At 43.9% G+C, this 24154-nt stretch overlaps 1 protein-coding gene across 1 annotated transcript in view; it reads right to left on the bottom strand.

Moving 5' to 3' along the window:
* Positions 1-24154, bottom strand: part of ADGB (androglobin) — a 110880-nt gene that overhangs the window by 49987 nt on the left and 36739 nt on the right. The window contains exons 13-18 of the mRNA XM_064158188.1: positions 22195-22339; positions 15553-15598; positions 13201-13360; positions 10647-10710; positions 6506-6608; positions 4348-4489 (exon numbers count right to left, since the gene is read on the bottom strand). Coding sequence (XP_064014258.1) covers positions 4348-4489; positions 6506-6608; positions 10647-10710; positions 13201-13360; positions 15553-15598; positions 22195-22339 — 660 coding nt within the window. The remainder of the gene's footprint in view (positions 1-4347; positions 4490-6505; positions 6609-10646; positions 10711-13200; positions 13361-15552; positions 15599-22194; positions 22340-24154) is intronic.

Here is a 24154-nt window from a genome sequence, read left to right as displayed (position 1 = left end):
GGTGTGCCTTGGAAGTAGAATCATAGAATCAACCAGGTTGGAAGAGACCTCCAACATCATCCAGTCCAAATTAGCACCCAGTCCTAGCCAGTCAACCAGACCATGGCACAGACAGGCTTTCCATGAGCACCTCCAGGGACAGTGACTCCACCACCTCCCTGGGCAGCCCATTCCAATGCAAATCACTCTCTCTGCCAACAACTTCCTCCTAACATCCAGCCTAGACCTCCCCTGGCACAACTTCAGACTGTGTCCCCTTGTTCTCTTGCTGCTTGCCTGGCAGAAGAGACCAACCCCACCTGGCTACAGCCTCCCTTCAGGTAGTTGTAGACAGCAATGAGGTCAGCCCTGAGCCTCCTCTTCTCCAGGCTGCACACCCCCAGCTCCCTCAGCCTCTTCTCAAAGGGTTTGAGTTCCAGTACTTGGAAGGATACGTAAATGGTGAGCCTAAAAAAGGGCTTACCTAGATCAGTATCACATCCAAACTTGAAGCTTTTTAGTCAAGATCACAGTGAGGTAAACTTAAAAACGTACTTCACTGTACACAGGTACACAGCTTAGAGAAGTCAAGTACTCTGGTACTGAGACAAGTGTACTGAGACTGTAACTTCTGTGTTCTTCTTGATAAAACCAGAAAGCAAATGAGCCCATAACCCATGTCAGGCTAGATGATATTACAACATGATCATTTTGTGGAACAACTGTGGGCCAGATCACTCAACTGAAACCTCGTAAGGTGGGAAGTAACAGAAATTCAATATGTCTTATTGGGATTCACTCAGCTCATTCTTGTTCCCTTGATCATATCCTGTAATGGATTCCATTCATAGGAGAAAACATTCCTAATTACAGTTTTGCAACACAGAGCATTCATGCTCTTCTCTCCAATGTTGTGCAGTCCCACTGAAATACTTTGGAAGCTTGCTGATGCCAAACAGTAAAGTTTCACAGTCTTTTATCATTGTCAGAATGGCATTTAGCTGGAGAAGTTCATCCAGGCAGCCACTTCAAGGTGTTAATCAGAGATCCAGCAGTGAAATTAATACACATATGCACTCTCACTTCTAAGTTGCATCTTCTTGGGAGCAGAATTTGAAATGTCCCCTGGCCACCAACAGAGGAAATAAAGAGCCCTCCTGGCTCAGCAAGCCATTTCTCATTTGGAATGAAATGGGGAAGTAGTCAATAAGCCCATTTGTCTCCCAGCCCTGCTGCAAATTAAATCTTCTTGAAAGCCTGCTGGCTCTTCCTGGTGTGAAGGAGAATCAAAGGTGAGAAGCTTCTCAATTTGAGCTGCCTGGATCTCTGGTAGCTTTGAAATTTGCAGGTGCAAAAAGACATATAAGTTTTCTGCTTCTCTACAGGACACAACACTAAGAAAACACATGTGGTGGCAGAACTAACCTGTAAGCACCATAACAACTTCTCCAATGAAAACAAGTAGTATTTCCAAAGATGTTTTATATAGTACCAGCACAACAGCTTGGTGGATTTTTGTTCTGTGCCTATTTATTTGTTTGGAACCTCAGTTGATTTTTTAAAGCCACATTTTGTCTCATTTCTATGAAATTAAACCAGTGAGCCTCTATTTGTGGAGAAGGAGAAAGACTCAGTGAATTAGTCTGCAACTTTATGCTAATGACAAGAGATGAAGATGTTATATTCCTTGCTTCACTGTGTTGTACTTTAAGGATTGTCTGTGTCATGGCCTGATGGCCAAAAATAAGCTTATCCATGCCCTGGCTTGCCCAGGCATGTGTTTCTGCTCTCTCCCTCTTCTGCTGTGGGGAGAAGCAATCACAGGAGAGAGGACAAAGGACCTGAAGCCATTGAGTCTAAGGACTCTGGCTTGTCCAGACATGTTCCCCTACTCCCCCTCCTTCTGTGCTGGGGGAAGCAATCACAGGAAAGGCCAATGAAAGCCCTGGCTTCACCTAATATGGCCAAGCTTGGCAAAGTGCCATTCTGATTGGCTAATCTGTGTCCAAAGGCCCATTAGTCTCAGGTTGGTATTGATAAAAAAGGATGAGCAGGTAGCACAGTGCTGCTGCTGATGCCTCACTGCATCCTGGAACTGCCTGGGAACTCCACTGCCTCGAGTTTACCAGCAGCAGGCTCTAGATGCCTGCATAGCCAGCTTGACACTGTGCCAAGCCTGCACATGGCATTGCATCCTGCCTGCCCCTCTGCAAGGCTGCTGCTGAATCAGGAATCAGGAGGAACCAGGTCAGAGACTATGCTATAGACTCCCAGCCTCCTCAGAAAAGAGCCTGGGAAACAACAAAGCCTCTAACAGCTTTGAAACCACCAAAGGCAGCCCCTCCACATGCTTTGGGTACTGTCTGATACTGTTTTGTGAGCAAACACTTAAAGCCTCTTGTAACTCACTGACTTCTGCCATAAGCAGAAAGAGGCTTCCTGTGTCCTCTAGTGGCTAAGCAGTATAATTAACTGCAAGAATCTTCTCTTCCAGTATAATGTTTGCATTTGCCACTTCAAGAAATAACTGCTGTAGTTGTGCCTGTTCCCTGTGTGTATAAATTTCCAAAACTTGCATTTTTGAACCTTCTGAATAAGTTTTCTGGTGAGTTTCATTGCTAATAAACAGCTTTCATAGTTATTAACACTCATTGCCTGGATAGCAAAATTAATACAGATTATTAATTTTGCATGATCTGCCACACCATGAGGAGAATTCCTCCAGATGTACTAGAAAGTGTCAAGGGGAGGCATTGGATATTCTCATAAGTTATACCATTCTTCATCCTGTATTATTGCTATAGAAGAAGTAGACCTTCTGGTCAGCTCTCTCTTGCCTCATGGCATTTGCCTTTGCTTGTTATGCAGAAGAGAGGCTCTGCTGGCAGGAAATTTATTTCTGCTGCATAGAGAGGCCTATCCTCAATGTCTTAGTCTGGCAGGGCTCAGCCATTGCTGGTCTTACACATCCTTTTTCAGTTAATACCTTTTGTACTTCATTTATATTTGTAAATAAGATTTCTATTTAACTTCCACTTCTGTTAGAGTGTTCTTATTTACTTCTTTGGGGTAAATTCTACATTCTGTCCAGACCTGACAGCTCAAACACAGTACTTGGGAGTAATGGTAGATAGCAGCTGAACGTGAGCCAGCAGTGTCCCCAGGTGGGCAGGAGAGCCAATGGCATCCTGGTCTGGATCAGGAACACTGTGGCCAGTAGGACAAGGGAGGTTATTCTGCCCCTGTGCCCCTTAGTTATTCAGCACTGGTTAGGCCACACCTTGAGTGCTGTGTCCAGTTCTGGGCTACTCAATTCAAGAGAGATGTTGAGGTACTGGAACGTGTCCAGAGAAGGGCAACAAAGCTTGTGAGAGGCCTGGAGCACAAACCCTGTGAGGAGAGGCTGAGGGAGCTGGGGGTGTGCAGCCTGCAGAAGAGGAGGCTCAGGGTAGACCTCACTGCTGTCTACAACTCCCTGAAGGGAGGCTGTAGCCAGGTGGGGTTGGTCTCTTCTGCCAGGCAAGCAGCAACAGAACAAGGGGACACAGTCTCAAGTCGTGGCAGGGGAGGTCTAGGCTGGATGTTAGGAGGAAGTTGTTGGCAGAGAGAGTGATTGGCATTGGAATGGGCTGCCCAGGGAGGTGGTGGAGTTGCCGTCCCTGGAGGTGGTCAAAAGCATACTGGATGAGGCACTTAGTGCCATGGTCTGGTTGATTGGCTAGGGCTGGGTGCTAGGCTGGACTGGATGATTTTGGAGATCTCTTCCAACCTGGTTGATTCTATGACAGTGGAAGCATTTTCAGAATTTAGCAAGTATCAAAGGCTCTTTCTTTTATCTACTTTTTTATTTAACATTGGGTAAATGCTGTACACTGAGTATCTAGAGCTACATGCAAAAAAAACCATATTAAGCACTACATGAATCTGAACATATGCAGGCCTTCATGGCTAGCCTCAGAATTTCTCCTACAATGTCTATAAATCCTGTTTCAAGAATAGCTATGAAACCTCCTATAGTCCTGCCTTGTTCATATAATTCCCCTAAAAATCCCTGTTCCAGGGCATATTTCAAAATCATTCTGGTTAGAAACCCTTTTAAGTGGAAATTTGAATTCTATTTCACTTTTTAGCAGGTCAGTGTGATTATTTTCTTTGCTAATGTGCTTAGACAGGAGTAAAGAATTCAAAATACTTATACAAGTTATGTTAATTATTTAACTTCACCCCAGTTTTGCAGCCTAACCAAATCCTAGCTGTCAACCAGCTTGGTATATATTCCACAAACTTCTATTTTGGGAAGTGAACTTTGAATTATTATTAAAGAATTCAGACTACAGTTTTAGGACAGGAATAAAGCCTCATACATACCCAAGAGGAAGATTTAACACAGTAGCTTTGGTTGCAGATGTATGCATCTTTAACACAAGTTCTCCAGGAGTCACACACTTCCAAGAAAAACGTTCAACCATCAGCATGCCTTTTGGAGTGCTAGAACATTCTTGTTTAGTACCTAGATTAAGACAGAAAATTCCAAACCAGCAGTGCAGTGAAATGAAGAGAAGTACACTTATGGAGAATCTGTAGCTACAGTCATTGAAGTCTTCATTTTGGTGTGGACAAAAGAGACAGTCATTTCAAATGCATGAGTGGTTCAGAATACAGCTTACTTCTATTGTTAACTAGAAAATGATGGTTAGAAGGATGTATAAATCAGATATGATCCAAATCACATAAGGCTGTTCTGAAATTCCTTAAAAGTGCATTCTGCTCACATGCAAAGGAAGCAATCTGACATATACAGCATACATGTATATTATACTTTGATTATTTTAACAGGATGGTCATTCTGGTGGGTTTTGCAAGCCTTCTTTTGGTTTGTAGAATCACAGATGTTAGAGGCTGGGAGGGAACTCCAGAGATCATTGAGTCCAAACCCCCTGCCAGAGCAGGGCCATAACCTAGTGCAGGTCACACAGAAATGCATCCAGACTGCTCTTCAAAGCCTGCAGAAGAGACTCCACAGTCTCTCTGAGAAGCCTGTTGCAGTGCTCTGTGACCCTTACAGTAAAGAAGTTCCCCCTCATTTTGAGGTGGAACTTCCTGTGCTGTAGTTTATGTCCATTGCACCTTGTTCTGTCCCAGGGAGCAAGTGAGCAGAGCCTGTCCCCTCCCTCCTCACATCCAGCCCTCAGATATTGACAAACATTTATTAGATCCCCTGTCAGTCTTCTTTTCACCAGACCAGGTTATCTCTACTTTACTCTAGATGCACTGAATTTATGTCCATACACAATGCTTAAATGACCAATTAAGCTGACTGCCATAACATATATTAGCTTTTCTGAATGCCATTCTAGGATTTTCACAACATAAAAATTATTTCTATTCAAGCCACCCAAGCTGTAGGAACTTGAAATAAGCCAGCTGTAAATAGACCTTCTGCATCAGTTGGAAAAAGCATTTCAAATACAAACTTTTGGTCATATTGCTAATTTTACTGCATTTTAATCAAATAAGACATCAAGAACCTTGTAAGAACCTTGTCCCCTTCCTGGGAAGAGAGTGGTTGAAGAGCAGCCAGGCAGAAAGGGATCTGGGGGTACTGGTAGAATGTAGACTGAACATGAGCCAGCAGTGTGCCCAGGTGGCCAAGAAAGCCAATGGCATCCTGGCCTGGATCAGGAGCAGTGTTGCCAGCAGGACAAGAGAGGTTATTCTTCTGTGCTCAGCCACACTTTGAGTGGCAGTGTCCAGTTCTGGCTTCTCAATTCAAGAGAGATGGTGAGGTAGTGGAGTGCGTCCAGAAAAGGGCAACAAAGCTGGTGAGGGGCCTGGAGCACAGCCCTGTGAGGAGAGGCTGAGGGAGCTGGGGGTATGCAGCCTGCAGAAGAGGAGGCTCAGGGCTGACCTCACTGCTGTCTACAACTCCCTGAAGGGAGGCTGCAGCCAGGTGGGGTTGGTCTCTTCTCCCAGGCAACCAGCAGCAGAACAAGAGGACACAGTCTCAAGTTGTGCTGAGGTAGGTCTAGGCTGGATGTTAGGAGGAAGCTGTTGGCAGAGAGAGTGATTGGCATTGGAATGGGCTGCTCAGGGAGGTGGTGGAGTCGCTGTCCCTGGAGGTGCTCATGGAAAGCCTGGATGAGGCACTTAGTGCCATGGTCTGGTTGATTGGCTAGGGCTGGGTGCTAGGTTGGACTGGCTGATCTTGGAGGTCTCTTCCAACTTGGTTGATTCTATGACTCTAACAGAATTTGTAGAAAAGAAACTTCAGGAAACCAAAGCAAGTCCATATCAGAAATATACTGGTGAAAAGCTTGCAATAAATAGTAATAAACAGTAAAGGTAAGGAGAAAGATTCATCTTCAATATGAAATAACAAGAAAGCATTGTATGAATACTAGTGTATTTCCCACAGTCAGTTTGGCTATTTAATGCTAAAGTCTCAAGCTATGCCAAATTACACCACAGTCCAACACAACACTGATAAAACACAATGTTAACATGCACTTTTCTATGTTGGCCTTACCTCCAATATCACCCCAGCATACTAATGCAGAAAAGCTAACCAGGATTTCAATGGGCCTCAGGCTGTCCACAAGTAAATAATAGAAGACTCGGTCCTCTGTAAACTGTACAGCAAAATGGACATTGGTTCAGCTTTCATTTTCATTGAACACTGTCTGCCTGGACTTACACAAAGTATGATCAAGATTATGGATATTGGAACCCTAGATATAATAATGCAAAGTAATTAACTGCCCCTGTACTCTGCACTGGTTAGACCACACCTTGAGTACTGTGTTCAGTTCTGGGCCCCCCAGTTTAGGAGGGACATTGAGATGCTTGAGCGTGTCCAGAGAAGGGCGATGAGGCTGGGGAGAGGCCTTGAGCACAGCCCTACGAGGAGAGGCTGAGGGAGCTGGGATTGGTTAGCCTGGAGAAGAGGAGGCTCAGGGGTGACCTTATTGCTGTCTACAACTACCTGAAGGGTGGTTGTGGCCAGGAGGAGGTTGCTCTCTTCTCTCAGGTGGCCAGCACCAGAACAAGAGGACACAGCCTCAGGCTGCACCAGGGGAAATTTAGGCTGGAGGTGAGGAGAAAGTTCTTCCCTGAGAGAGTCATTGGACACTGGAATGGGCTGCCCGGGGAGGTGGTGGAGTCGCCGTCCCTGGAGCTGTTCAAGGCAGGACTGGACGTGGCACTTGGTGCCATGGTCTAGCCTTGAGCTCTGTGGTAAAGGGTTGGACTTGATGATCTGTGAGGTCTCTTCCAACCTTGGTGATACTGTGATGCTGTGATACTTCTAATTTCAGATGTGCTGCATATGTATAACCATAATGTTCGGTCAAGAGAGAAAAGGAAACAGGAAAGTTTCTTGGAAAAGTTCTTGACTCTTATATTTTTGTGCTACTTTGAGCCTAGTTGGGATAATTTGGTGAGAACAATTAGATGATAGGCTGTGAACAGGAAACAATGGTGAGGTCTGCTGCACTCACAGACTTGTGGAGTTGTACAAGAACACAAACATAGATAACACAGTTTGCTCTCTGGCTTTGGGCTGCATTTCTCTCTCTAACCTGCTGTCTGTATAACTAATCCTTCTGCTTCATAACCCCCCTGGCTGATCCTCCAAACTCACTTTGCATGTAAGGCAAAATCTGGGGTAAGGTACAGCAGTGGAAAGGAGGTGGAAGGGTGGTTGGGAGCCCCTCCTGGGCACTCTGGTTTCTGGAAGGGCTGTTGTGTTTCTGTATTACTTTTTAACTTGTCCATTGCTGTCTCTAGCTGTATAGATTGTAAATACCTGCTTGGATATTGTGCTAAGCTGTAAATATAAAGCTTCATTCCTTAATTTCCAGCATGGCTGAGCCTAGTCTGGGTGATTTTCTGAAGTGTGGGGAGACAGGTAACACCAAAGCCATCACAATTTTTCATACTCACCTGTGATGGTTTGGGTGTTCCCTGCCCTCCCCCCCCCCCCCCCACTTTAGAAATCACCCAGACCAGTCTCAGCCAGCTCTGGAAATATGAATGAAGCTTATATTTACAGCTGGCACAATATACAAACAAATATTTACAGTACATACAGTTATAGACAGAAATATGCAAGGTAAAAGGTAATACAGAAACACAACAGCCCTCCCAGAAACCTGAGTCCCCAGGAGGGGCTCTCAACCACCCCTTCTCCTTCCCCCTATCCCTCTCAACCTTACCCCAGTCCCAAGGAAGAACAGAGGTTCAGCCAGAGGGTTAGGAAGCAAAGTGGATTAATCAGAGAAACAACAGAGGGTCTAGAGAGAGGGAAAAGCAATGCAGCTCCGAGCTTCCCAGCAGAGGAAGAAGCAGTGCCTTATCTGTGTTTGGACTCCTGTTCTTACACCTCTCAGTAAGCCTATAAGTGAAGTAGAGATCATTCTGTTTCCCTTTCACAGCCTGTAATCTAGTCCTTCTCACCAAAACATTCTGGCTAGCTTCAAACTAGAACAGCACCTCAGTTTCACAGCACTATTTGCCAAACAACATTCAATGAAAGACCAACAAAAAATTGCTTTGTGCTGGAACTTTCTGATTCTAATTACTGTAAGCTTGAAAGGAATAAAGCACTTTTAATTTGCAATGCATGACTGATTCTACCTCATAGTAGGGTTTTTTTTTTGCTATGGAAATATATGTCAGCTTTAATACATAAGTCCTATGCCAATAAGAGAAACTATAGTGTGATTCTACCTTTTCCTATAGGTTTTTTTTTCAACATGAAGAGGTGAACAAGCTTCTTTGCTTCACAGCTATTCTAACTCTTATCTTCCTACATTCTCCAGTCACATCAATACACTTGTTTTATATTTGCCCCTGCGACATCGCTACTGTTATCTTCACAGCATCCCATAAATGTGTTCCTTTGTATGTCTGATAGAGAATGTATCTAATGTTGTAAATACTTCATCTGTATCAATGTAAAAACAAGAAATCATTTTACAGCAAAAGATGGGTTTTTCAACACAACAGCACAGAGGCTTAACGTAGTCTTGAAGCTGATTACAGCTTGGGAAAGTATACAGCACTACATGAAGGGACATTGTAGCCAGGTGGGGGGTGGCCTCTTCTCCCAGGCAACCAGCAATAGAACAAGGGGACACAGTCTCAAGTTGTGCCAGGGGAAGTATAGGCTGGATGTTAGGAGGAAGTTGTTGGCAGAGAGAGTGATTGGCATTGGAATGGGCTGCCCAGGGAGGTGGTGGAGTCTCTGGGAAGTGTTCAAGCAAAGCCTGGCTGAGGCACTTAGTGCCATGGTCTGGTTGATTGGCTAGGGCTGGGGGATAGGTTGGACTGGCTGATCTTGGAGGTCTCTTCCAACCTGGTTGATTCTATGATTGGGAAATTTTCTTGTGGTGATTACAAATACAGAGAGGTGTGAAACTGCAGGTATACTGTAATTCTGGAGCATAATCCATGTAGTTAACCTTCTCAATACAGGATTTTACATGCAGTCCATGCCTGGGGTTTGCATTTCTATACTCTACAATTACACTTCAATCATAGTATAAAACTAGAGCTGGAACAAAATATTCAAGCATGTTGAATGACCTTCTGAAAATATAAACTAATGGCAGATTTGAAGAAATACTGTAATTTCAGTGAAACTAAGGGTTATTTCTAATGCCTGGAAGAGAACTTTGCAAGTTCACAGCATCACAGCATATTAGTGGTTGGAAGGGACCCAAGGAGATCATCAAGTCCAACACCCCCTGCTACAGCAGGACCACACAATCTAGCACAGATCACAGAGGAACACATCCAGACAGGCCTTAAAAGGCTCCAGGGAAGGAGACTCCACAACCTCTTTGGAGAGCATGTGTCAGTGCTCTGGGACCCTTACAGTAAAGAAGTTCCCCCTTGTGTTGAGGCAGAACCTCTTTTGCTGTAATTTACACCCATTGCTCCTTGTCCTATCCCAGGGAGCAGTGAGCAGTGCCTGTACCCCCTCTCCTGACCCCCAGCCCTCAGATGTGTATAAACATTTATGAAGTTCTCTCTGTCTTCTCTCCAGACTAAGCAGCCCCAGGTCTCAGCCTCTCCTCATAAGGCAGTGCCCTCCAGACCCCTCATCATCCTCATAGCTCTCTGCTGGACCCTCTCCAGCAGATCCCTCTCCCTCTTAAACTGGGGAGCCCAAAACTGAAGGCAGAGTAGAGGGTAAGGAGAACCTCTCCCCTTGATCTGCTGGACACACTCTGCTTAATACACCCCAGGATCCCATTGGATCATCTGCTAAGGGACTTAACAGTGAAGTGAAAATGAATCTATCTATACAGGGTCCTGATTTGGGTTTTAGGTGACAGGTGACAATGAAGGACAACTGAAGAGCAGATTCTACAGCTGAATCATCATAAAATTTCATTTAGTTTCTAGATGTGTATAAAGTAGATTCTAATCAAGATGAAGCTAGGATGGCTCTCTGATGCACAGGCATATATATTCTCACTGCAAACTGTCATGCTTTACCAACTCCTCCTCCTATCGTATGACAGCATCCCATAAGACTGTGATTTTTCAGTAACAGCAGCTCTATGTGCTCTACCAATGTAATTTAACAGATCTGTATTATCTAATTGTGTAAGACTTTGATGAACAGATAAAAGGCATAGGAAAACTCAATACAGTCATACCTTAAAGTCCATTTTCTGATAGTTATAAGCATAGGTTTGTGGCTTGTGAAAAACATACAGGTTCCTAGGGAGAGAATAAAATAGAAACACACATAGGAAAATAATCTTAGTGTACCTTATGTATTTCCAGTAAATATCTATTTCATTACATAAGAAACTAAATTTACTTTGATGTAACAGAATCCCAGCTACTTCTCAAAAATGGTTCAGCATTTTTAGTTTCAGAGAAGGTGAATATAATACATCCCCAGTAAAATGCAGCTGGTGTTAATCTCTGCCTTTGCTGCATTTCTACAGTCTTCCATTGGAAATCAGGCCCATAATCATAGAATCAGGCAGGGTTGGAAGGGATCACAAGGATCATCTAGTTCCAACCCCCCTGCCATGGGCAGGGGCACCCTACCCTAGATCAAGGTAAATCTGTCCATTTGAATCTACAAACAGTAATAAGCTAATATTATTCTACATCTTCGATGCCCAGCTGAAAGTCAGTGTGATAAAGCTGTCTTTAAAGTATCACTGTAAGAAAGAACTTCCTGTTTGCATAGCTCATTAATGGGCTTTTTCAACTCTAAGCTGTTTGTACAGCTTCAGCTGCTTGGTTCCTCACTATTTTGATTGTGACTTTGATTTAACCCAGAGCAACATAAATTACTCCAGCTTTAACTGAGGATGGAATGAGATGCACAGTCCAATGTTTTATGTCAAGAACACATTTTGATGACTCAGAATGTCACATTTCAATGATCCATTGCTGACATATCAATTCCTACAATGACTGAAATTGTCCTCATTTCTCTAAGTTGATATGAGCTCTGAACAGTCATATTCATTTCACTATATCTGACATGTCCGACAAGGAAATACTTCCAACAGAACTGACTGGTAAATTTGTGTGCCTAAATGCTTCTCAGAGATAAATCCCTCAGAAGCTGGTCAAGGTGACTTTATTAATAGCTACTTTATCATTTCACATGCAAAAGTAAGTAAACTCTCAACGGTTTATGGACAGGAATTAAGAAACTTAGAAATTCTCTATACTTTAATTAATACTACAGTGGGATATAAAAAGTCAACAGTACTTTAATGTTTGGTTAATAAGCTAAAAAGTCCATATCTTACATTCTGTCTGTAAGAAAGTATGAGCAAGACTTTGAAAGGGAAGGAAATCACTTTACTTGTGATGCCTTTTTTCCCCCTGAGGGCCTTGTCTTCCTATTTCTGGGGCAAAGTAGTTGAGTAAACCTTAACAAGGTCTAAAGGTGATCTATGATCTTTTATTCCCAAAGATTCTATTGTCCTGCTATTAGAAAAGTTATACATCCTCTGTCACAGAAGAAACAGAACTTAGTATCTTTTCAAGAACACACTTGATCTATGAAAATAAAAGCTTCACAAAATCTCAGTTACAAATTCAAACAAACAGAAGATCTGGGTGATTTTTTTCTGCCAAAAATCACTCCCCTCAGCAATGCCAGGTTTTTCAGAGGACCTGGATTGTACCAGGCTTGGTATTATATTGAAAAGGGAGTGAAAGAAAGCATCTAGTTGACCAGGAATGTTTTTTTTTCCTTAGAACTGCATTATTCAGATGCAGACTGTGTCTCCCAGCGGCTGACAAATTGGGTACGTCAGCACTCTCTATCAGTATGCTCTATGACCCAGACCTTCCACACACATTACAGTCTGAGACATGCCTCATGCAGCTGCTGGTTGTATTCTCCACTGTACTCTGGGGAACATGCCCAAGATACAATGTGCAGTGGCACTGACAGATGCACTATCAACAGTAAGTCTGCTATGAAGATCACAGGCTCACAGGATGTTAGGGGTTGGAAGGGACCCAGGGAGATCATCGAGTCCAACTCCCCCCTGCCAGAGCAGGACCACACAATCTAGCACCGATCACAGAGGAACACATCCAGACAGGCCTTAAAAGGCTCCGGGGAAGGAGACTCCACAACCTCTCTGGGAAGCCTGTGTCTGTGCTCTGGGACCCTTACAGTAAAGAAGTTCCCCCTTGTGTTGAGGCAGAACCTCTTTTGCTGCAATTTACACCCATTACTCCTTGTCCTATCACAGGGAGCAAGTGAGCAGAGCCTGTCCCCACCCTCTCCTGACCCCCAGTCCTCAGATGTTTATAAACATTATGAAATCCCCTCTCAGTCTTCTCTTCTCCAGACTAAGCAGCCCCAGGTCCCTCAGCCTCTCCTCATAAGGCAGTGCTCCAGTCCCCTCATCATCCTTGTAGCCCTCCGCTGGACCCTCTCCAGCAGATCCCTGTCTCTCTTCAACTGAAGAGCCCAAAACTGAACACAGTTCTCAAGATGAGTATTCAAGAGTTGCCTTCAGAAAAGAGGTACAGAGTTATACATAGAAGACTTTTATATAGCCACATTTAATATTTTACTATTGTTGTGTATTTTATGGGGAAAAAAACCCACATCACAAACCAAAACCAAACCACAATCAACCAAAACAAACAACCCCCCCCCAAAAAAAACCCTCCAACAAAACAAAACAAAAGCCCAACACCAAAACCTCTGTTCCTTACTGGAAACAAACACAGAAGTCTTCATAGCTAATCCAGGTTTCCCTGGAAACAGAAGTCTTTTCAGACTCGGGCTCTTCCTCTGATTTATCCCTTGCCTGGTTGTTCAGAACAGCATCAGCTGTTTCTGACACTTGCTCTTCATCATTCTCATGTAATTTTCCTGCAGAGATAAGAAGACACACAGAGCCAATAGAGTCACAATGTGGCCACTGAAGTAGTGTCATTTTTATACTGAAAATTATCCCAAAACTACTTGGATATTCTCCACACATCTCAGAGTTTACAAAATAACCCACTCGACCCAAAAAGCTCAAAAGCTAAGGGAAACAATTCTGTAGATGTAATTGTGGTTTACATCTGTCATTGCTCAAGTACTGTGCCTCAGTATACTGTCATCTATTGACTCCTGCACTAGAAACTTTAAGGTAAAGACACACAGGAATTCTGCAAACCTGAAGTCATCTACATGAAGAAAAATACCCCCTCCCTTGTTCAAAGCTCCTATTCAGTGAAAAGCAGATGATGCAGTATCATAACATTTTTTACAACCTGCAGAAAAACAGAGAATCAGCCAGATTGGAAGAGACCTCTAAGCTCAGCCAGTCCAACCTAGCACCCAGCCCCAGCCAATCAACCAGACCATGGCACTAAGTGCCCCATCCACGCTTTGCTTCAACACCTCCAGGGACAGCGACTCCATCACCTCCCTGGGCAGCCCATTCCAATGCCAATCACTCTCTCTAGCAACAACTTCCTCCTAACATCCAGCCTAGACCTCCCCTGCCACAACTTGAGACTGTGTCCCCTTCTTCTGTGGCTGGTTGCCTGGCAGAAAAGACCAACCCCCACCTGGCTACAGCCTCCCTGCAGGTAGTTGTAGACAGCAAAATAAGGAAATACAGAGAATTGTGGAAGACACAAAGGCCAATCCTTCCCATGTTACTTAGTACCTCCTATGGCATTACTCCTGCATATCAAAGTACTTAGAAACAGATTTGAACTGAATTTTATTGTAGGAAAACCAGAAATATTGTCAGATTCATATCAAAATATAAAGACAGAAATGTCTGTTTTGGATAGGCCAAAATAGGCTTATACATGTCTTGGCTTGCCCAGACATGTTTTTCTGCTCTCCCTCCTTTAGTTTTGGGGAGAAGCAACTGTGGGAAAGAGAACAAAGAAGCTGGAGCCATTGTATAAGGACTCTGGTTTGGCTGACTTAGAATCATAGAATGGTTTAGGTTGGAAGGGACCTCAAGGATCATCCAGTTCCAACCCCCTGCCATAGGCAGGGACACCTCCCACTAAACAGGTCACTCAAGGCCTCATCCAACCTGGCCTTGAACACCTCCAGGGAGGAAGCATCCACAACCTCTCTGGGCAACCTGTGCCAGTGTCTCACCACTCTTGCAGTAAAGAACTTCTTCCTCACATCTAGTTTAAATCTCCCTTCTTCTAGTTTAAAGAACACAAGCAGTTACTGAAGGTGTTTAAACAGGCTCCAAAAGCTTTGAGAATAGTTCAGAACAGCTAAGAATAGAAGAAAACAATTCAAACATGAACAGCTCTTAATTCAGAAAGTTTGCTGAGGAAACAGATGTATCTAAACAGGTGAAGAATGTTAATTAGAAAAACAAATAAGGTACATTGAAATGATCCTTGTCATACACACAATGGTGTGCTGGCCAATTGATTCTATTCTAGGCCAATTCATCCTATTTTATGTAATTAAACATACTGTCACCATTTTTTCCCCCACATCTTTCCCTGTAAAATGAACACACATAAATAAGTCTGTTGAGATTTGCACACAAGGATTAACACTGGGAACTGCAGAAATCTGGGTCGGGGCAATCTCAAGCACAAACCCAGGCTGGGCAGTGAGTGGCTGGAGAGGAGCCCTGAGGAGAGGGACTTGGGGGTGCTGCTGGAGGAGAAGTTCAACAGGAGCCAGCAGTGTGCACCTGCAGCCCAGAAAGCCAACCAGAGCCTGGGCTGCAGCAGGAGAAGTGTGGCCAGCAGGGCCAGGGAGGTGATTCTCCCCTTCTACTCCAGACTGATGAGACCCCACCTTGAGCACTGCATCCAGTTCTGGAGCCCTTGTGACAAGAGGGATGTGGAGATGCTGGAGTGTGTCCAGAGAAGGGCCAGGAGGATGCTCAGAGGGCTGCAGCAGCTCTGCTATGAGGACAGACTGAAAGAGTTGGGGCTGTTGAGTCTGGAGAAAAGGGTAAGGTGTCCCTGCCTGTGGCAGGGGGGTTGGAACTAGATGATCCTTGTGGTCCCTTCCAACCCTGACTGATTCTACAACAGAACCACGTAAGTCTGAGTATAAACTTAAAATATATTTACCTTCAATGGGTTTCTCTGTATTTTGTTGAGAAAAGAAGGTGGTCTCCTGTAGGGTGAAAAAGAAACCAAACAAACCAACATTGTGATTAGAACCTTGCATTATTTTGCTAAAGAAAATTCTTCTCTTTGGGGCAGTACTTCCTGAGATGGCAAAACAGACTAGTAATTTATCACTGCAAGTTGGAGGGTTTTTCTGTTGTTGTTTGGGCTTTGCTTTTAGACATCACCAATAGGCAGACTGAGGTTTTTCTAGAAAAGTACATGTGATCTGGAGTCTGGTCTACAACTACCTGAAGGGAGGCTGTAGCCAGGTGGGGTTGGGCTTTTCTGCCAGGCAACAAAACAAGGGGACCCAGTGTCAAGTTGTGCCAGGAGAGGTCTAGGCTGGATGTTAGGAGGAAGTTGTTGGCAGAGAGAGCGATTGGCAATGGAATGGGCTGCCCAGGGAGGTGGTGGAGTTGTTGTAGTTGCTGTCCCTGGAGGTGTTCAAGCAAAGCCTGGATGGGGCACTTAATACAATGATCTAGTTGATCATCGTAGGCTAGGGCTGGGTGACAGTTTAGGCTGGATGAGCTTGGAGGTCTCTTCCAACCTGGCTTGATTCCATGACAAAAGATGCTCCATATGCCTACTCTTCTGCTATTGAAAAAAAAATGCTCTTTGATATACCTATTCTCTGACAATAGAATGTGGTCTATTCTAAGAACTGATTAGTTTTATTCCAAACCCAGTTCTGTTCTTTTCTACTCTAATTTTCCTTTCTTGGAAAGTATACAGAGGGCTCCTTTTCCAATAAACGTTTCTTGGCATGCAAGTGTGCACAACTGTCAGTAGCAACAACATGAATGACTGCTGCAGTATTTTTTGAGTTTTATCTCTATCAAGTGGCCTTCTCTTTTTTCATGTTTTGGGCAAACTACTTTACCCTAATGGATCTCGGTTCCAAGCTAGTGTTGCTTAACTAATATGAATGCAATACAGCTCACATTTACAGCTGAAATCAAGTTAGCTAGCCTGCTAGACAGTCTACTCCTCATATCCACAAAGCAAGGGTCCTCTTCTTTGAGGATGTGGCCATTTGAGCTAGATTTCTAGCTCAGACATCAAAAAAATTCAGCACAGAGAAACTTAGAAGTGGAAGCTCTGAGAGGAGAGGTGAACATTGTATGGATAGGCCACTGAATGACAACAATGGGTAAGTTACTATCATTTCATTGGAGCATCAAGAGCTTTATGTCTGGAAGCACAGCTTGGATCTTCCCCTTGCTGCTTCTGCTGCACCCACTGCTATCTTTCCCCACTGTTTTGGCTGCTGCTGCTTTTGCTGCTTCGCTGCTGCTAGACCACTTCCTCATCTTCCTTAAGGTTATTATACTTCTGTAATAGATTTTCTCCTTATACTCTCATATTTAGTTTGAACTCTAAGAAATCCAATTTAATTTCTCCTGACTTTCCAAAAGTCCACGTTGTAGTGAGTTTACTCTACCAGGGTTAGGATCCACTCTAACCTGGGACAGAGGGATTAGAACCACCTGCACTGTTAAAAAACATGATTTTGTCATCCTTCCTTCTGGCTGTTCTCCTACCTGCAGTTTGACACAGACTGCACAAGACTCAGTTGCACTTCTTTTCTTAATTGCAATGAGTGGGAAAGGAGGAAAAAGATTTGTTTCCATCTTATTTCATCTTTGAATGTGGTACTATTAATGGGGTTAACTAGCTTTGCCTTTGCAAAAGACTTTAAAAGACTGTTGTAATAGTATTGTACATGACAATAGCATTGTAAGAGTTACAATAATATTGTAAAATAATGCTGGTTCCTTTCATCCCAGGTTTTCCTTTCCTCAGATTTGTCATCCTTCTCCTCATCTGAACTTCTCATATGTATCTATCTTTACATGTGCCAACAGCACTACCACTGAAACTGATAGCACTGAGCCAACAAACATCTGGATACACATTGAATTTTTATTTCATCTGCATTTCAAAGAGGAGTTCTGGAATCTACACTGACTTGGAGCTGCTTTATGCTTTCTAAATATAAGCTAGAAGGAGTTTTTGAGGGGCAGCGACATAAAGTCTGAGTAAGTTTGACTGTACGGCAATTCACTACAGTACTTAAAGCCTGCATGAGGTCACTGTGCTGTGACAGCCAGATGAACAATGAGAAAGCAGCCTGCTCAGGTGGCTAAGGCAAACAACATCCTGGCCTGAATCATAGAATCAGTCAGGGTTGGAAGGGACCACAAGGATCATCTAGTTCCAACCCCCCTGCCATGGGCAGGGACACCCTCCCCTAGAGCAGGCTGCCCACAGCCTCAGCCAGCCTGGCCTTAAACACCTCCAGGCATGGGGCCTCAACCACCTCCCTGGGCAACCCAGTCCAGCCTCTCACCACTCTCATGCTCAACAACTTCCTCCTCATGGCCAGTCTAAACCTACCTATCTCCAGCTTTGCTCCGTTCCCCCTAGTCCTGTGACTCCCTGATATCCTGAAAAGTCCCTCCCCAGCTTTTCTGAAGGCACCCTTCAGATCTTGGAAGGCCACAGGAAGGTCACCTGGGAGTCTCCTCTTCTGCAGACTGAACAGCCCCAACTCTTTCAGTCTGTCCTCATAGCAGAGCTGCTCCGGCCTTTTTCTTTTAATTTATTAACAAAAAAATTTGTTGAGACCATCAAGTAATATTTTACTGTGAGTCAATCTGTGGCTTTGTACAGCTGCCAGGGGTATCAGGAAGAGCGTGACAAGTAGGATCAAAGAAGGATGCTGTACTCAGCACCAGCAAGTTCACACCTTGAGAATTCTGTGTTCCTACTGAAGAAGAATAAAAAGAAGCCTCTTCATAAACCAGAGCCCAGCTATTTAATGGAAGTTTTTACACAGGGAAAAAAAACCCCACAAAATATATTTGCTTAATAGCAGAAAGATTCCAGAACTGGAAAAAATAAGTCTTGAAAAGGATTCTTTTCCTAATGCAAATCCAAGATTTCAGAAACGTAAAAATCAGAAGAAAAGGGAAATTCATGGGGGGAAAAGTATGGAGAAGTCAATAATGGAGCATTTTTGTTCTCTGGTATGTGTGCTCTGGGGACATAAGGGATAATGCCACGCCCTTCAATTTGATATTCATCAAAGAAGGTACATCCAGCTCCTAAAATGTTATCTTTCCTTTATCACTAGTCTCTGTTTCTCTGACAACAGACCTTAGGAGAAGTGAATAAGGTGTTCAGTGATGTGACCTCATATGGTGAAGAGTGAATTGAAATATTCCAGATGAAACTTACTTAGGATCTGGTACAGCAGCTAACTGAATTTCAGTCAGCTTAACAGATAAAACTGCTGCATCCTGAAGATTTTCCAAATCTACACCAATGGTTTTAAAGTAGATATCTACTGAGTAGCAATTGCACATGGAGACAAAGTTAGTCACTCTCAGTATATTACAAGAACATATTCTATGTATTAGTAATACCCTAGCAAGTTGGGGAGATCAAAGCTTGTCTTTCAGTATTTTCTTTTTTAATCATTACATGATGTTTTCTTTTAGTAAAAGTATAGAGTTGTGTTGTTATTTCAAGTTTTAAATAAAGCTAGTTCATAGGATCAACCAGGTTGGAAGAGACCTCCAAGACGATTTAGGCCAACCTAGCACCCAGCCCTAGCCAATCAACCAGACCATGGCACTAAGTGCCTCAGCCAGGCTTTGCTTCAACACCTCCAGGGATGGCGACTCCACCACCTCCCTGGGCAGCCCATTCCAGTGCCAATCACTCTCTCTGACAACAACTTCCTCCTAACATCCAGCCTAGACCTCCCCTGGCACAGCTTGAGACTGTATCCCCTTCTTCTGTGACTGGTTGCCTGGCAGAAGAGACCAATCCCACCTGGCTACATCCTCCCTTCCGGTAGTTGTAGACAGCAACAAGGTCACCCTTGAGCCTCCTCTTCTGCAGGCTGCACACCCCCAGCTCCCTCAGCCTCACAATAATGAATCTCCCAGAGGTATCCACATAATTTTTTTAGTGAAAAGATTTGATATGTGCAATAGATTGTTCTGCAAGTTAAAACCCATTCTTTTCTTTATTCATACAAATGCAATCTTACATACACACCACAGCTATTAACAGGCATGTTTCAGCTGAGATTTGAACTGAAGCAAAAGTGAAGGCCAAGTACAAGCCAATTAGCTGCTCAGATTGTCCCCAGACTAAGTCACATTCCTGCCACCTCTCAACCATTCCAGTTTTATCTATGTCTCTGCCTCTTGTATTTTCTAACTCACCCTTGCCTCTCCTTGACTGCACATGCTCCTGTGACAGAGCAGCTTTTTAGAATCACATATTTCTTACACTCCTGGGTCAGGGGAGAAAAAAAAACCAACAATATTTTGCATGCAATAGTGTCCAGAAACTCTTCAAAAGCATTCTTTTCCATCTGCTCAACACAGCAGATTTAAATATTCCAAGGAGCATTTTGTTGAAATTTCTTTTAGAAGCAGAGTTCTGAAGCATATGCACATACCAGTTTAAAAACAAAAACAGGACCAAGGAAAAATAACCACACATGGGGCAGTTACAACTACCCAAAGTCATTCCAGTAATGTTGTACTGAACTTGGGTAAGGTTTGCCTTGAGGGCATGGAGTTAGTCATCAGCAAGTTTGCAGATGACACTAAGCTGGGGGCAGATGTGGCTGGGTTGGAGGGCAGAAGGGCTCTGCAGCAAGACCTTGACCGCCTGGACAGATGGGCAGAGTCCAATGAGATGGCTTCAATAGCTCCAAGTGCAGGGTGCTGCACTTTGGCCACAACAACCCCATGCAGAGATACAGGCTGGGGTTGGAGTGGCTGGAGAGCAGCCAGACATAGAGGGATCTGGGGGTGCTGATTGATACCTGCCTGAACATGAGCCAGCAGTGTGCCCAGGTGGCCAAGAGAGCCAGTGGCATCCTGGCCTGCATCAGGAATGGTGTGGTCAGCAGGAGCAGGGAGGTCATTCTGCCCCTGTACTCTGCACTGGTTAGACCACACCTTGAGTGCTGTGTTCAGTTCTGGGCCCCCCAGTTTAGGAAGGACATTGAGATGCTTGAGCATGTCCAGAGAAGGGCAACGAGGCTGGGGAGAGGCCTTGAGCACAGCCCTACGAGGAGAGGCTGAGGGAGCTGGGATTGGTTAGCCTGGAGAAGAGGAGGCTCAGGGGTGACCTTATTGCTGTCTACAACTACCTGAAGGGTGGTTGTGGCCAGGAGGAGGTTGCTCTCTTCTCTCAGGTGGCCAGCACCAGAACGAGAGGACACAGCCTCAGGCTGCGCCAGGGGAAATTTAGGCTGGAGGTGAGGAGAAAGTTCTTCCCTGAGAGAGTCATTGGACACTGGAATGGGCTGCCCGGGGAGATGGTGGAGTTGCCGTCCCTGGAGCTGTTCAAGGCAGGATTGGACGTGGCACTTGGTGCCATGGTCTGGCCTTGAGCTCTGTGGTAAAGGGTTGGACTTGATGATCTGTGAGGTCTCTTCCAACCCTGATGGTACTGTGATACTGTGTGATACTGTGAAACTTCTACACAGTGACTACTGTTCCCTTGGCTAGCTTGGGCAACCTGTGTGTGGTCAGTGTGCCACAGCTAGAGAACCTGTTTGAAGAAATGTCAGTCTCTCATGGTGTCTCTCTGGGAGTCTGAGTTTGGAAATGATGGCTGAAGATTCTCTTAGAAGGCAAAGCTTTTGAAATTTAAGAGCAGGCAAACTCAGCATGGAAGCCTGAAGTCTTTAAATAAAGAACCAAATGAGGACACCATTTGGAGCCATGTGCTTATAAAGTTTAGATTTTCCAAGTAGTTGTGTGCCTGGGTAAAGCCTTTGTTACAGTTAAAATACACTAACTGTAACATTCATTCACTAAGTAAGATTTAACGATGAAGATCCCTGACTATCTTCTTAAGATTCCTCCATTAAAAGACTTTTTAAGAAGAAACTCAAAATATTTTGTAGTGTTAGCAATAGAACTTTCAGAATCTGAGGAATAAATCATTAAAAAAAACAACAAACAACCAAAAAACAACAGTTAAAGCAAGAAGTACTAAGAAAGATTTCCCACCTAGTACATGGCAACACAACTATAAAGCGGAAAGGGTAGGGAAGTTGCTTAAATACTTTCTTCAGCGTGGAGAAGAGGAGGCTCAGGGCTGACCTCATTGCTGTCTACAACTCCCTGAAGGGAGGCTGTAGCCAGGTGGGGGTTGGTCTCTTCTGCCAGGCAATCAGCAATAGAACAAGGGGACACAGTCTCAAGTTGTGGCAGGGGAGGTCTAGGCTGGCTGTTAGGAGGAAGTTGTTGGCAGAGAGAGTGATTGGCACTGGAATGGGCTGCCCAGGGAGGTGGTGGAGTCACTGTCCCTGGAGGTGTTGAAGCAAAGCCTGGCTGAGGCACTTGGTGCCATGGTCTGGTTGATTGGCTAGGGCTGGGTGCTAGGCTGGACTGGATGATCTTGGAGGTCTCTTCCAATCTGGCTGATTCTATGAATAGCAGGGCAAAAAAAGCTTACTGAGAAGTCTTTAAAATATGCATTAAGTGCTTTCTCCTTTGTCTTTCACTATCCTTTGGAATAGAAACTAGGTCAAGTTAAAAAAAGTAGGAAAATTATTACCTGAGAACAATATTCTGCATTTGAGTCTCTCCCATTATGATTCACATCCACATTACTGTCATTTATATTTTCATCACATTCAGCAACAGAAGGGAGACAGGATACAGAACGAAATCCTTTTTTGGTGGCAGACTCTGGAAAGTGGCTAAAGAAAAGAAAACCCAAACACTTTAATCAATACATTTACTTTCAAATAACAGTCCTCATAATTGTTGGTCTTAACAAAACGTTGTCAAAATAATTTTTGTGCTTTTCTTCACAGAGAAAGTGATTGGCATTGGAATGGGCTGCCCAGGGAGGTGGTGGAGGCACCATCCCTGGAGGTGTTCAAGCAAAGCCTGGCTGAGGCACTTAGTGCCATAGTCTGGTTGACTGGCTAGGGCTGGGTGCTAGGTTGGACTGGATGATCTTGGAGGTCTCTTCCAACCTGCTTGATTCTATGATTCTTTTTTTCGACAGTCCAATGGGGCACAAAATCTATATGTGCAGGTATTCTTTATCATTATCAACATCTATGCTCAAAGTCTAAAGTGCTGACCTCTTGACTCTCCAAAATACCAAAACCCAAAATACAATTGAGTTGAAATACGATGCCACAAGATAATAAAATTTCTATGACCCCTAAACCAGAAAAAAATTTAAAAAGTTATCATGTGTGCTTCTTAAATGCAGGCAGGAAAAAAGAAAACAACAAAAAGAAAAGATTTGTGTTAGAAAGGCTTTGTCTTTCCCCTCAAAATAGGTCTCCATAGATACCAGAGAGCTAAAATACATTATAACCAAGGAAACCTGTGCAAAGCCTATTCTGGTTGTAGTAAGAGCAAGCTCTGTTGCTAACTTGAGTGGAGAAAGGAACAGAAACTGGGGGAAATACAAATAACTCTTTGTTAAGTGAACTAAGAGAACAATCTCAAAACAATGTTGAATGCATGCCAATTAGACATAAATATGCAATTGTGTTATTGCAGCAATAAAGAACAGATAAAAATGTAAGCATATGTTACCTAGTCCCTCTTAAGGTTTCAGATGATGAAGTACAATACTGGAAGGTGTCCAGAGAAGGGCAACAAAGCTGGTGAGGGGCCTGGAGCACAGCCCTGTGAGGAGAGGCTGAGGGAGCTGGGGGTGTGCAGCCTGCAGAAGAGGAGGCTCAGGGCTGACCTCATTGCTGTCTACAACTCCCTGAAGGGAGGCTGTAGCCAGGTGGGGTTGGTCTCTTCTGCCAGGCAAGCAGCAACAGAAGAAGGGGACACAGTCTCAAGTTGTGGTGGGGGAGGTCTAGGCTGGATGTTAGGAGGAAGTTGTTGTCAGAGAGAGTGATTGGCATTGGAATGGGCTGCCCAGGGAGGTGGTGGAGTCACTGTCCCTGGAGGTGTTGAAGCAAAGCCTGGATGAGGCACTTAGTGCCATGGTCTGGTTGATTGGACAGGGCTGGGTGGTAGGTTGGCCTGAATCATCTTGGATGTCTCTTGTCACCTGGTTGATTCGACAATTCTATGAACAGAGCAATCTATCAATCTATTAAATATGAAAAACATAAACCCAACCAAAAAACACACAAATATCACAATATCTTCTTCATTATTGTTTTGAAAACCTATAAATTGAGTGTTGTTTAGAGCATCATTATATATTTCTACTACTATCTTAAAACAAACAATAATTTAATGAATTATTAATCCACAAAATGCAACTGTGTCAGAAAAAAAACATTTACAGAATATCTCAAGGGAATTTGTTATAAGGGAAAATGCTGAAGTTCAAACAATCAACATCTAATTGGTTTACTATCAACCCATTCAATCATGATGGTCAAAACTCAAGTACCTGAAGGGGGCCTACAGTAAAGCTTGAGAGGGACTGTGTCCCCTTGTTCTGTTGCTGCTTGCCTGGCAGAAGAGACCAACCCCACCTGGCTACAACCTCCCTTCAGGGAGTTGTAGACAGCAAGGAGGTCACC

Source organism: Pogoniulus pusillus, chromosome 18 (genome assembly GCF_015220805.1).
Source record: "Pogoniulus pusillus isolate bPogPus1 chromosome 18, bPogPus1.pri, whole genome shotgun sequence".
In the NCBI taxonomy this organism is placed as follows: domain Eukaryota; kingdom Metazoa; phylum Chordata; class Aves; order Piciformes; family Lybiidae; genus Pogoniulus; species Pogoniulus pusillus.
This window is presented reverse-complemented; position numbering and strand designations above follow the sequence as displayed.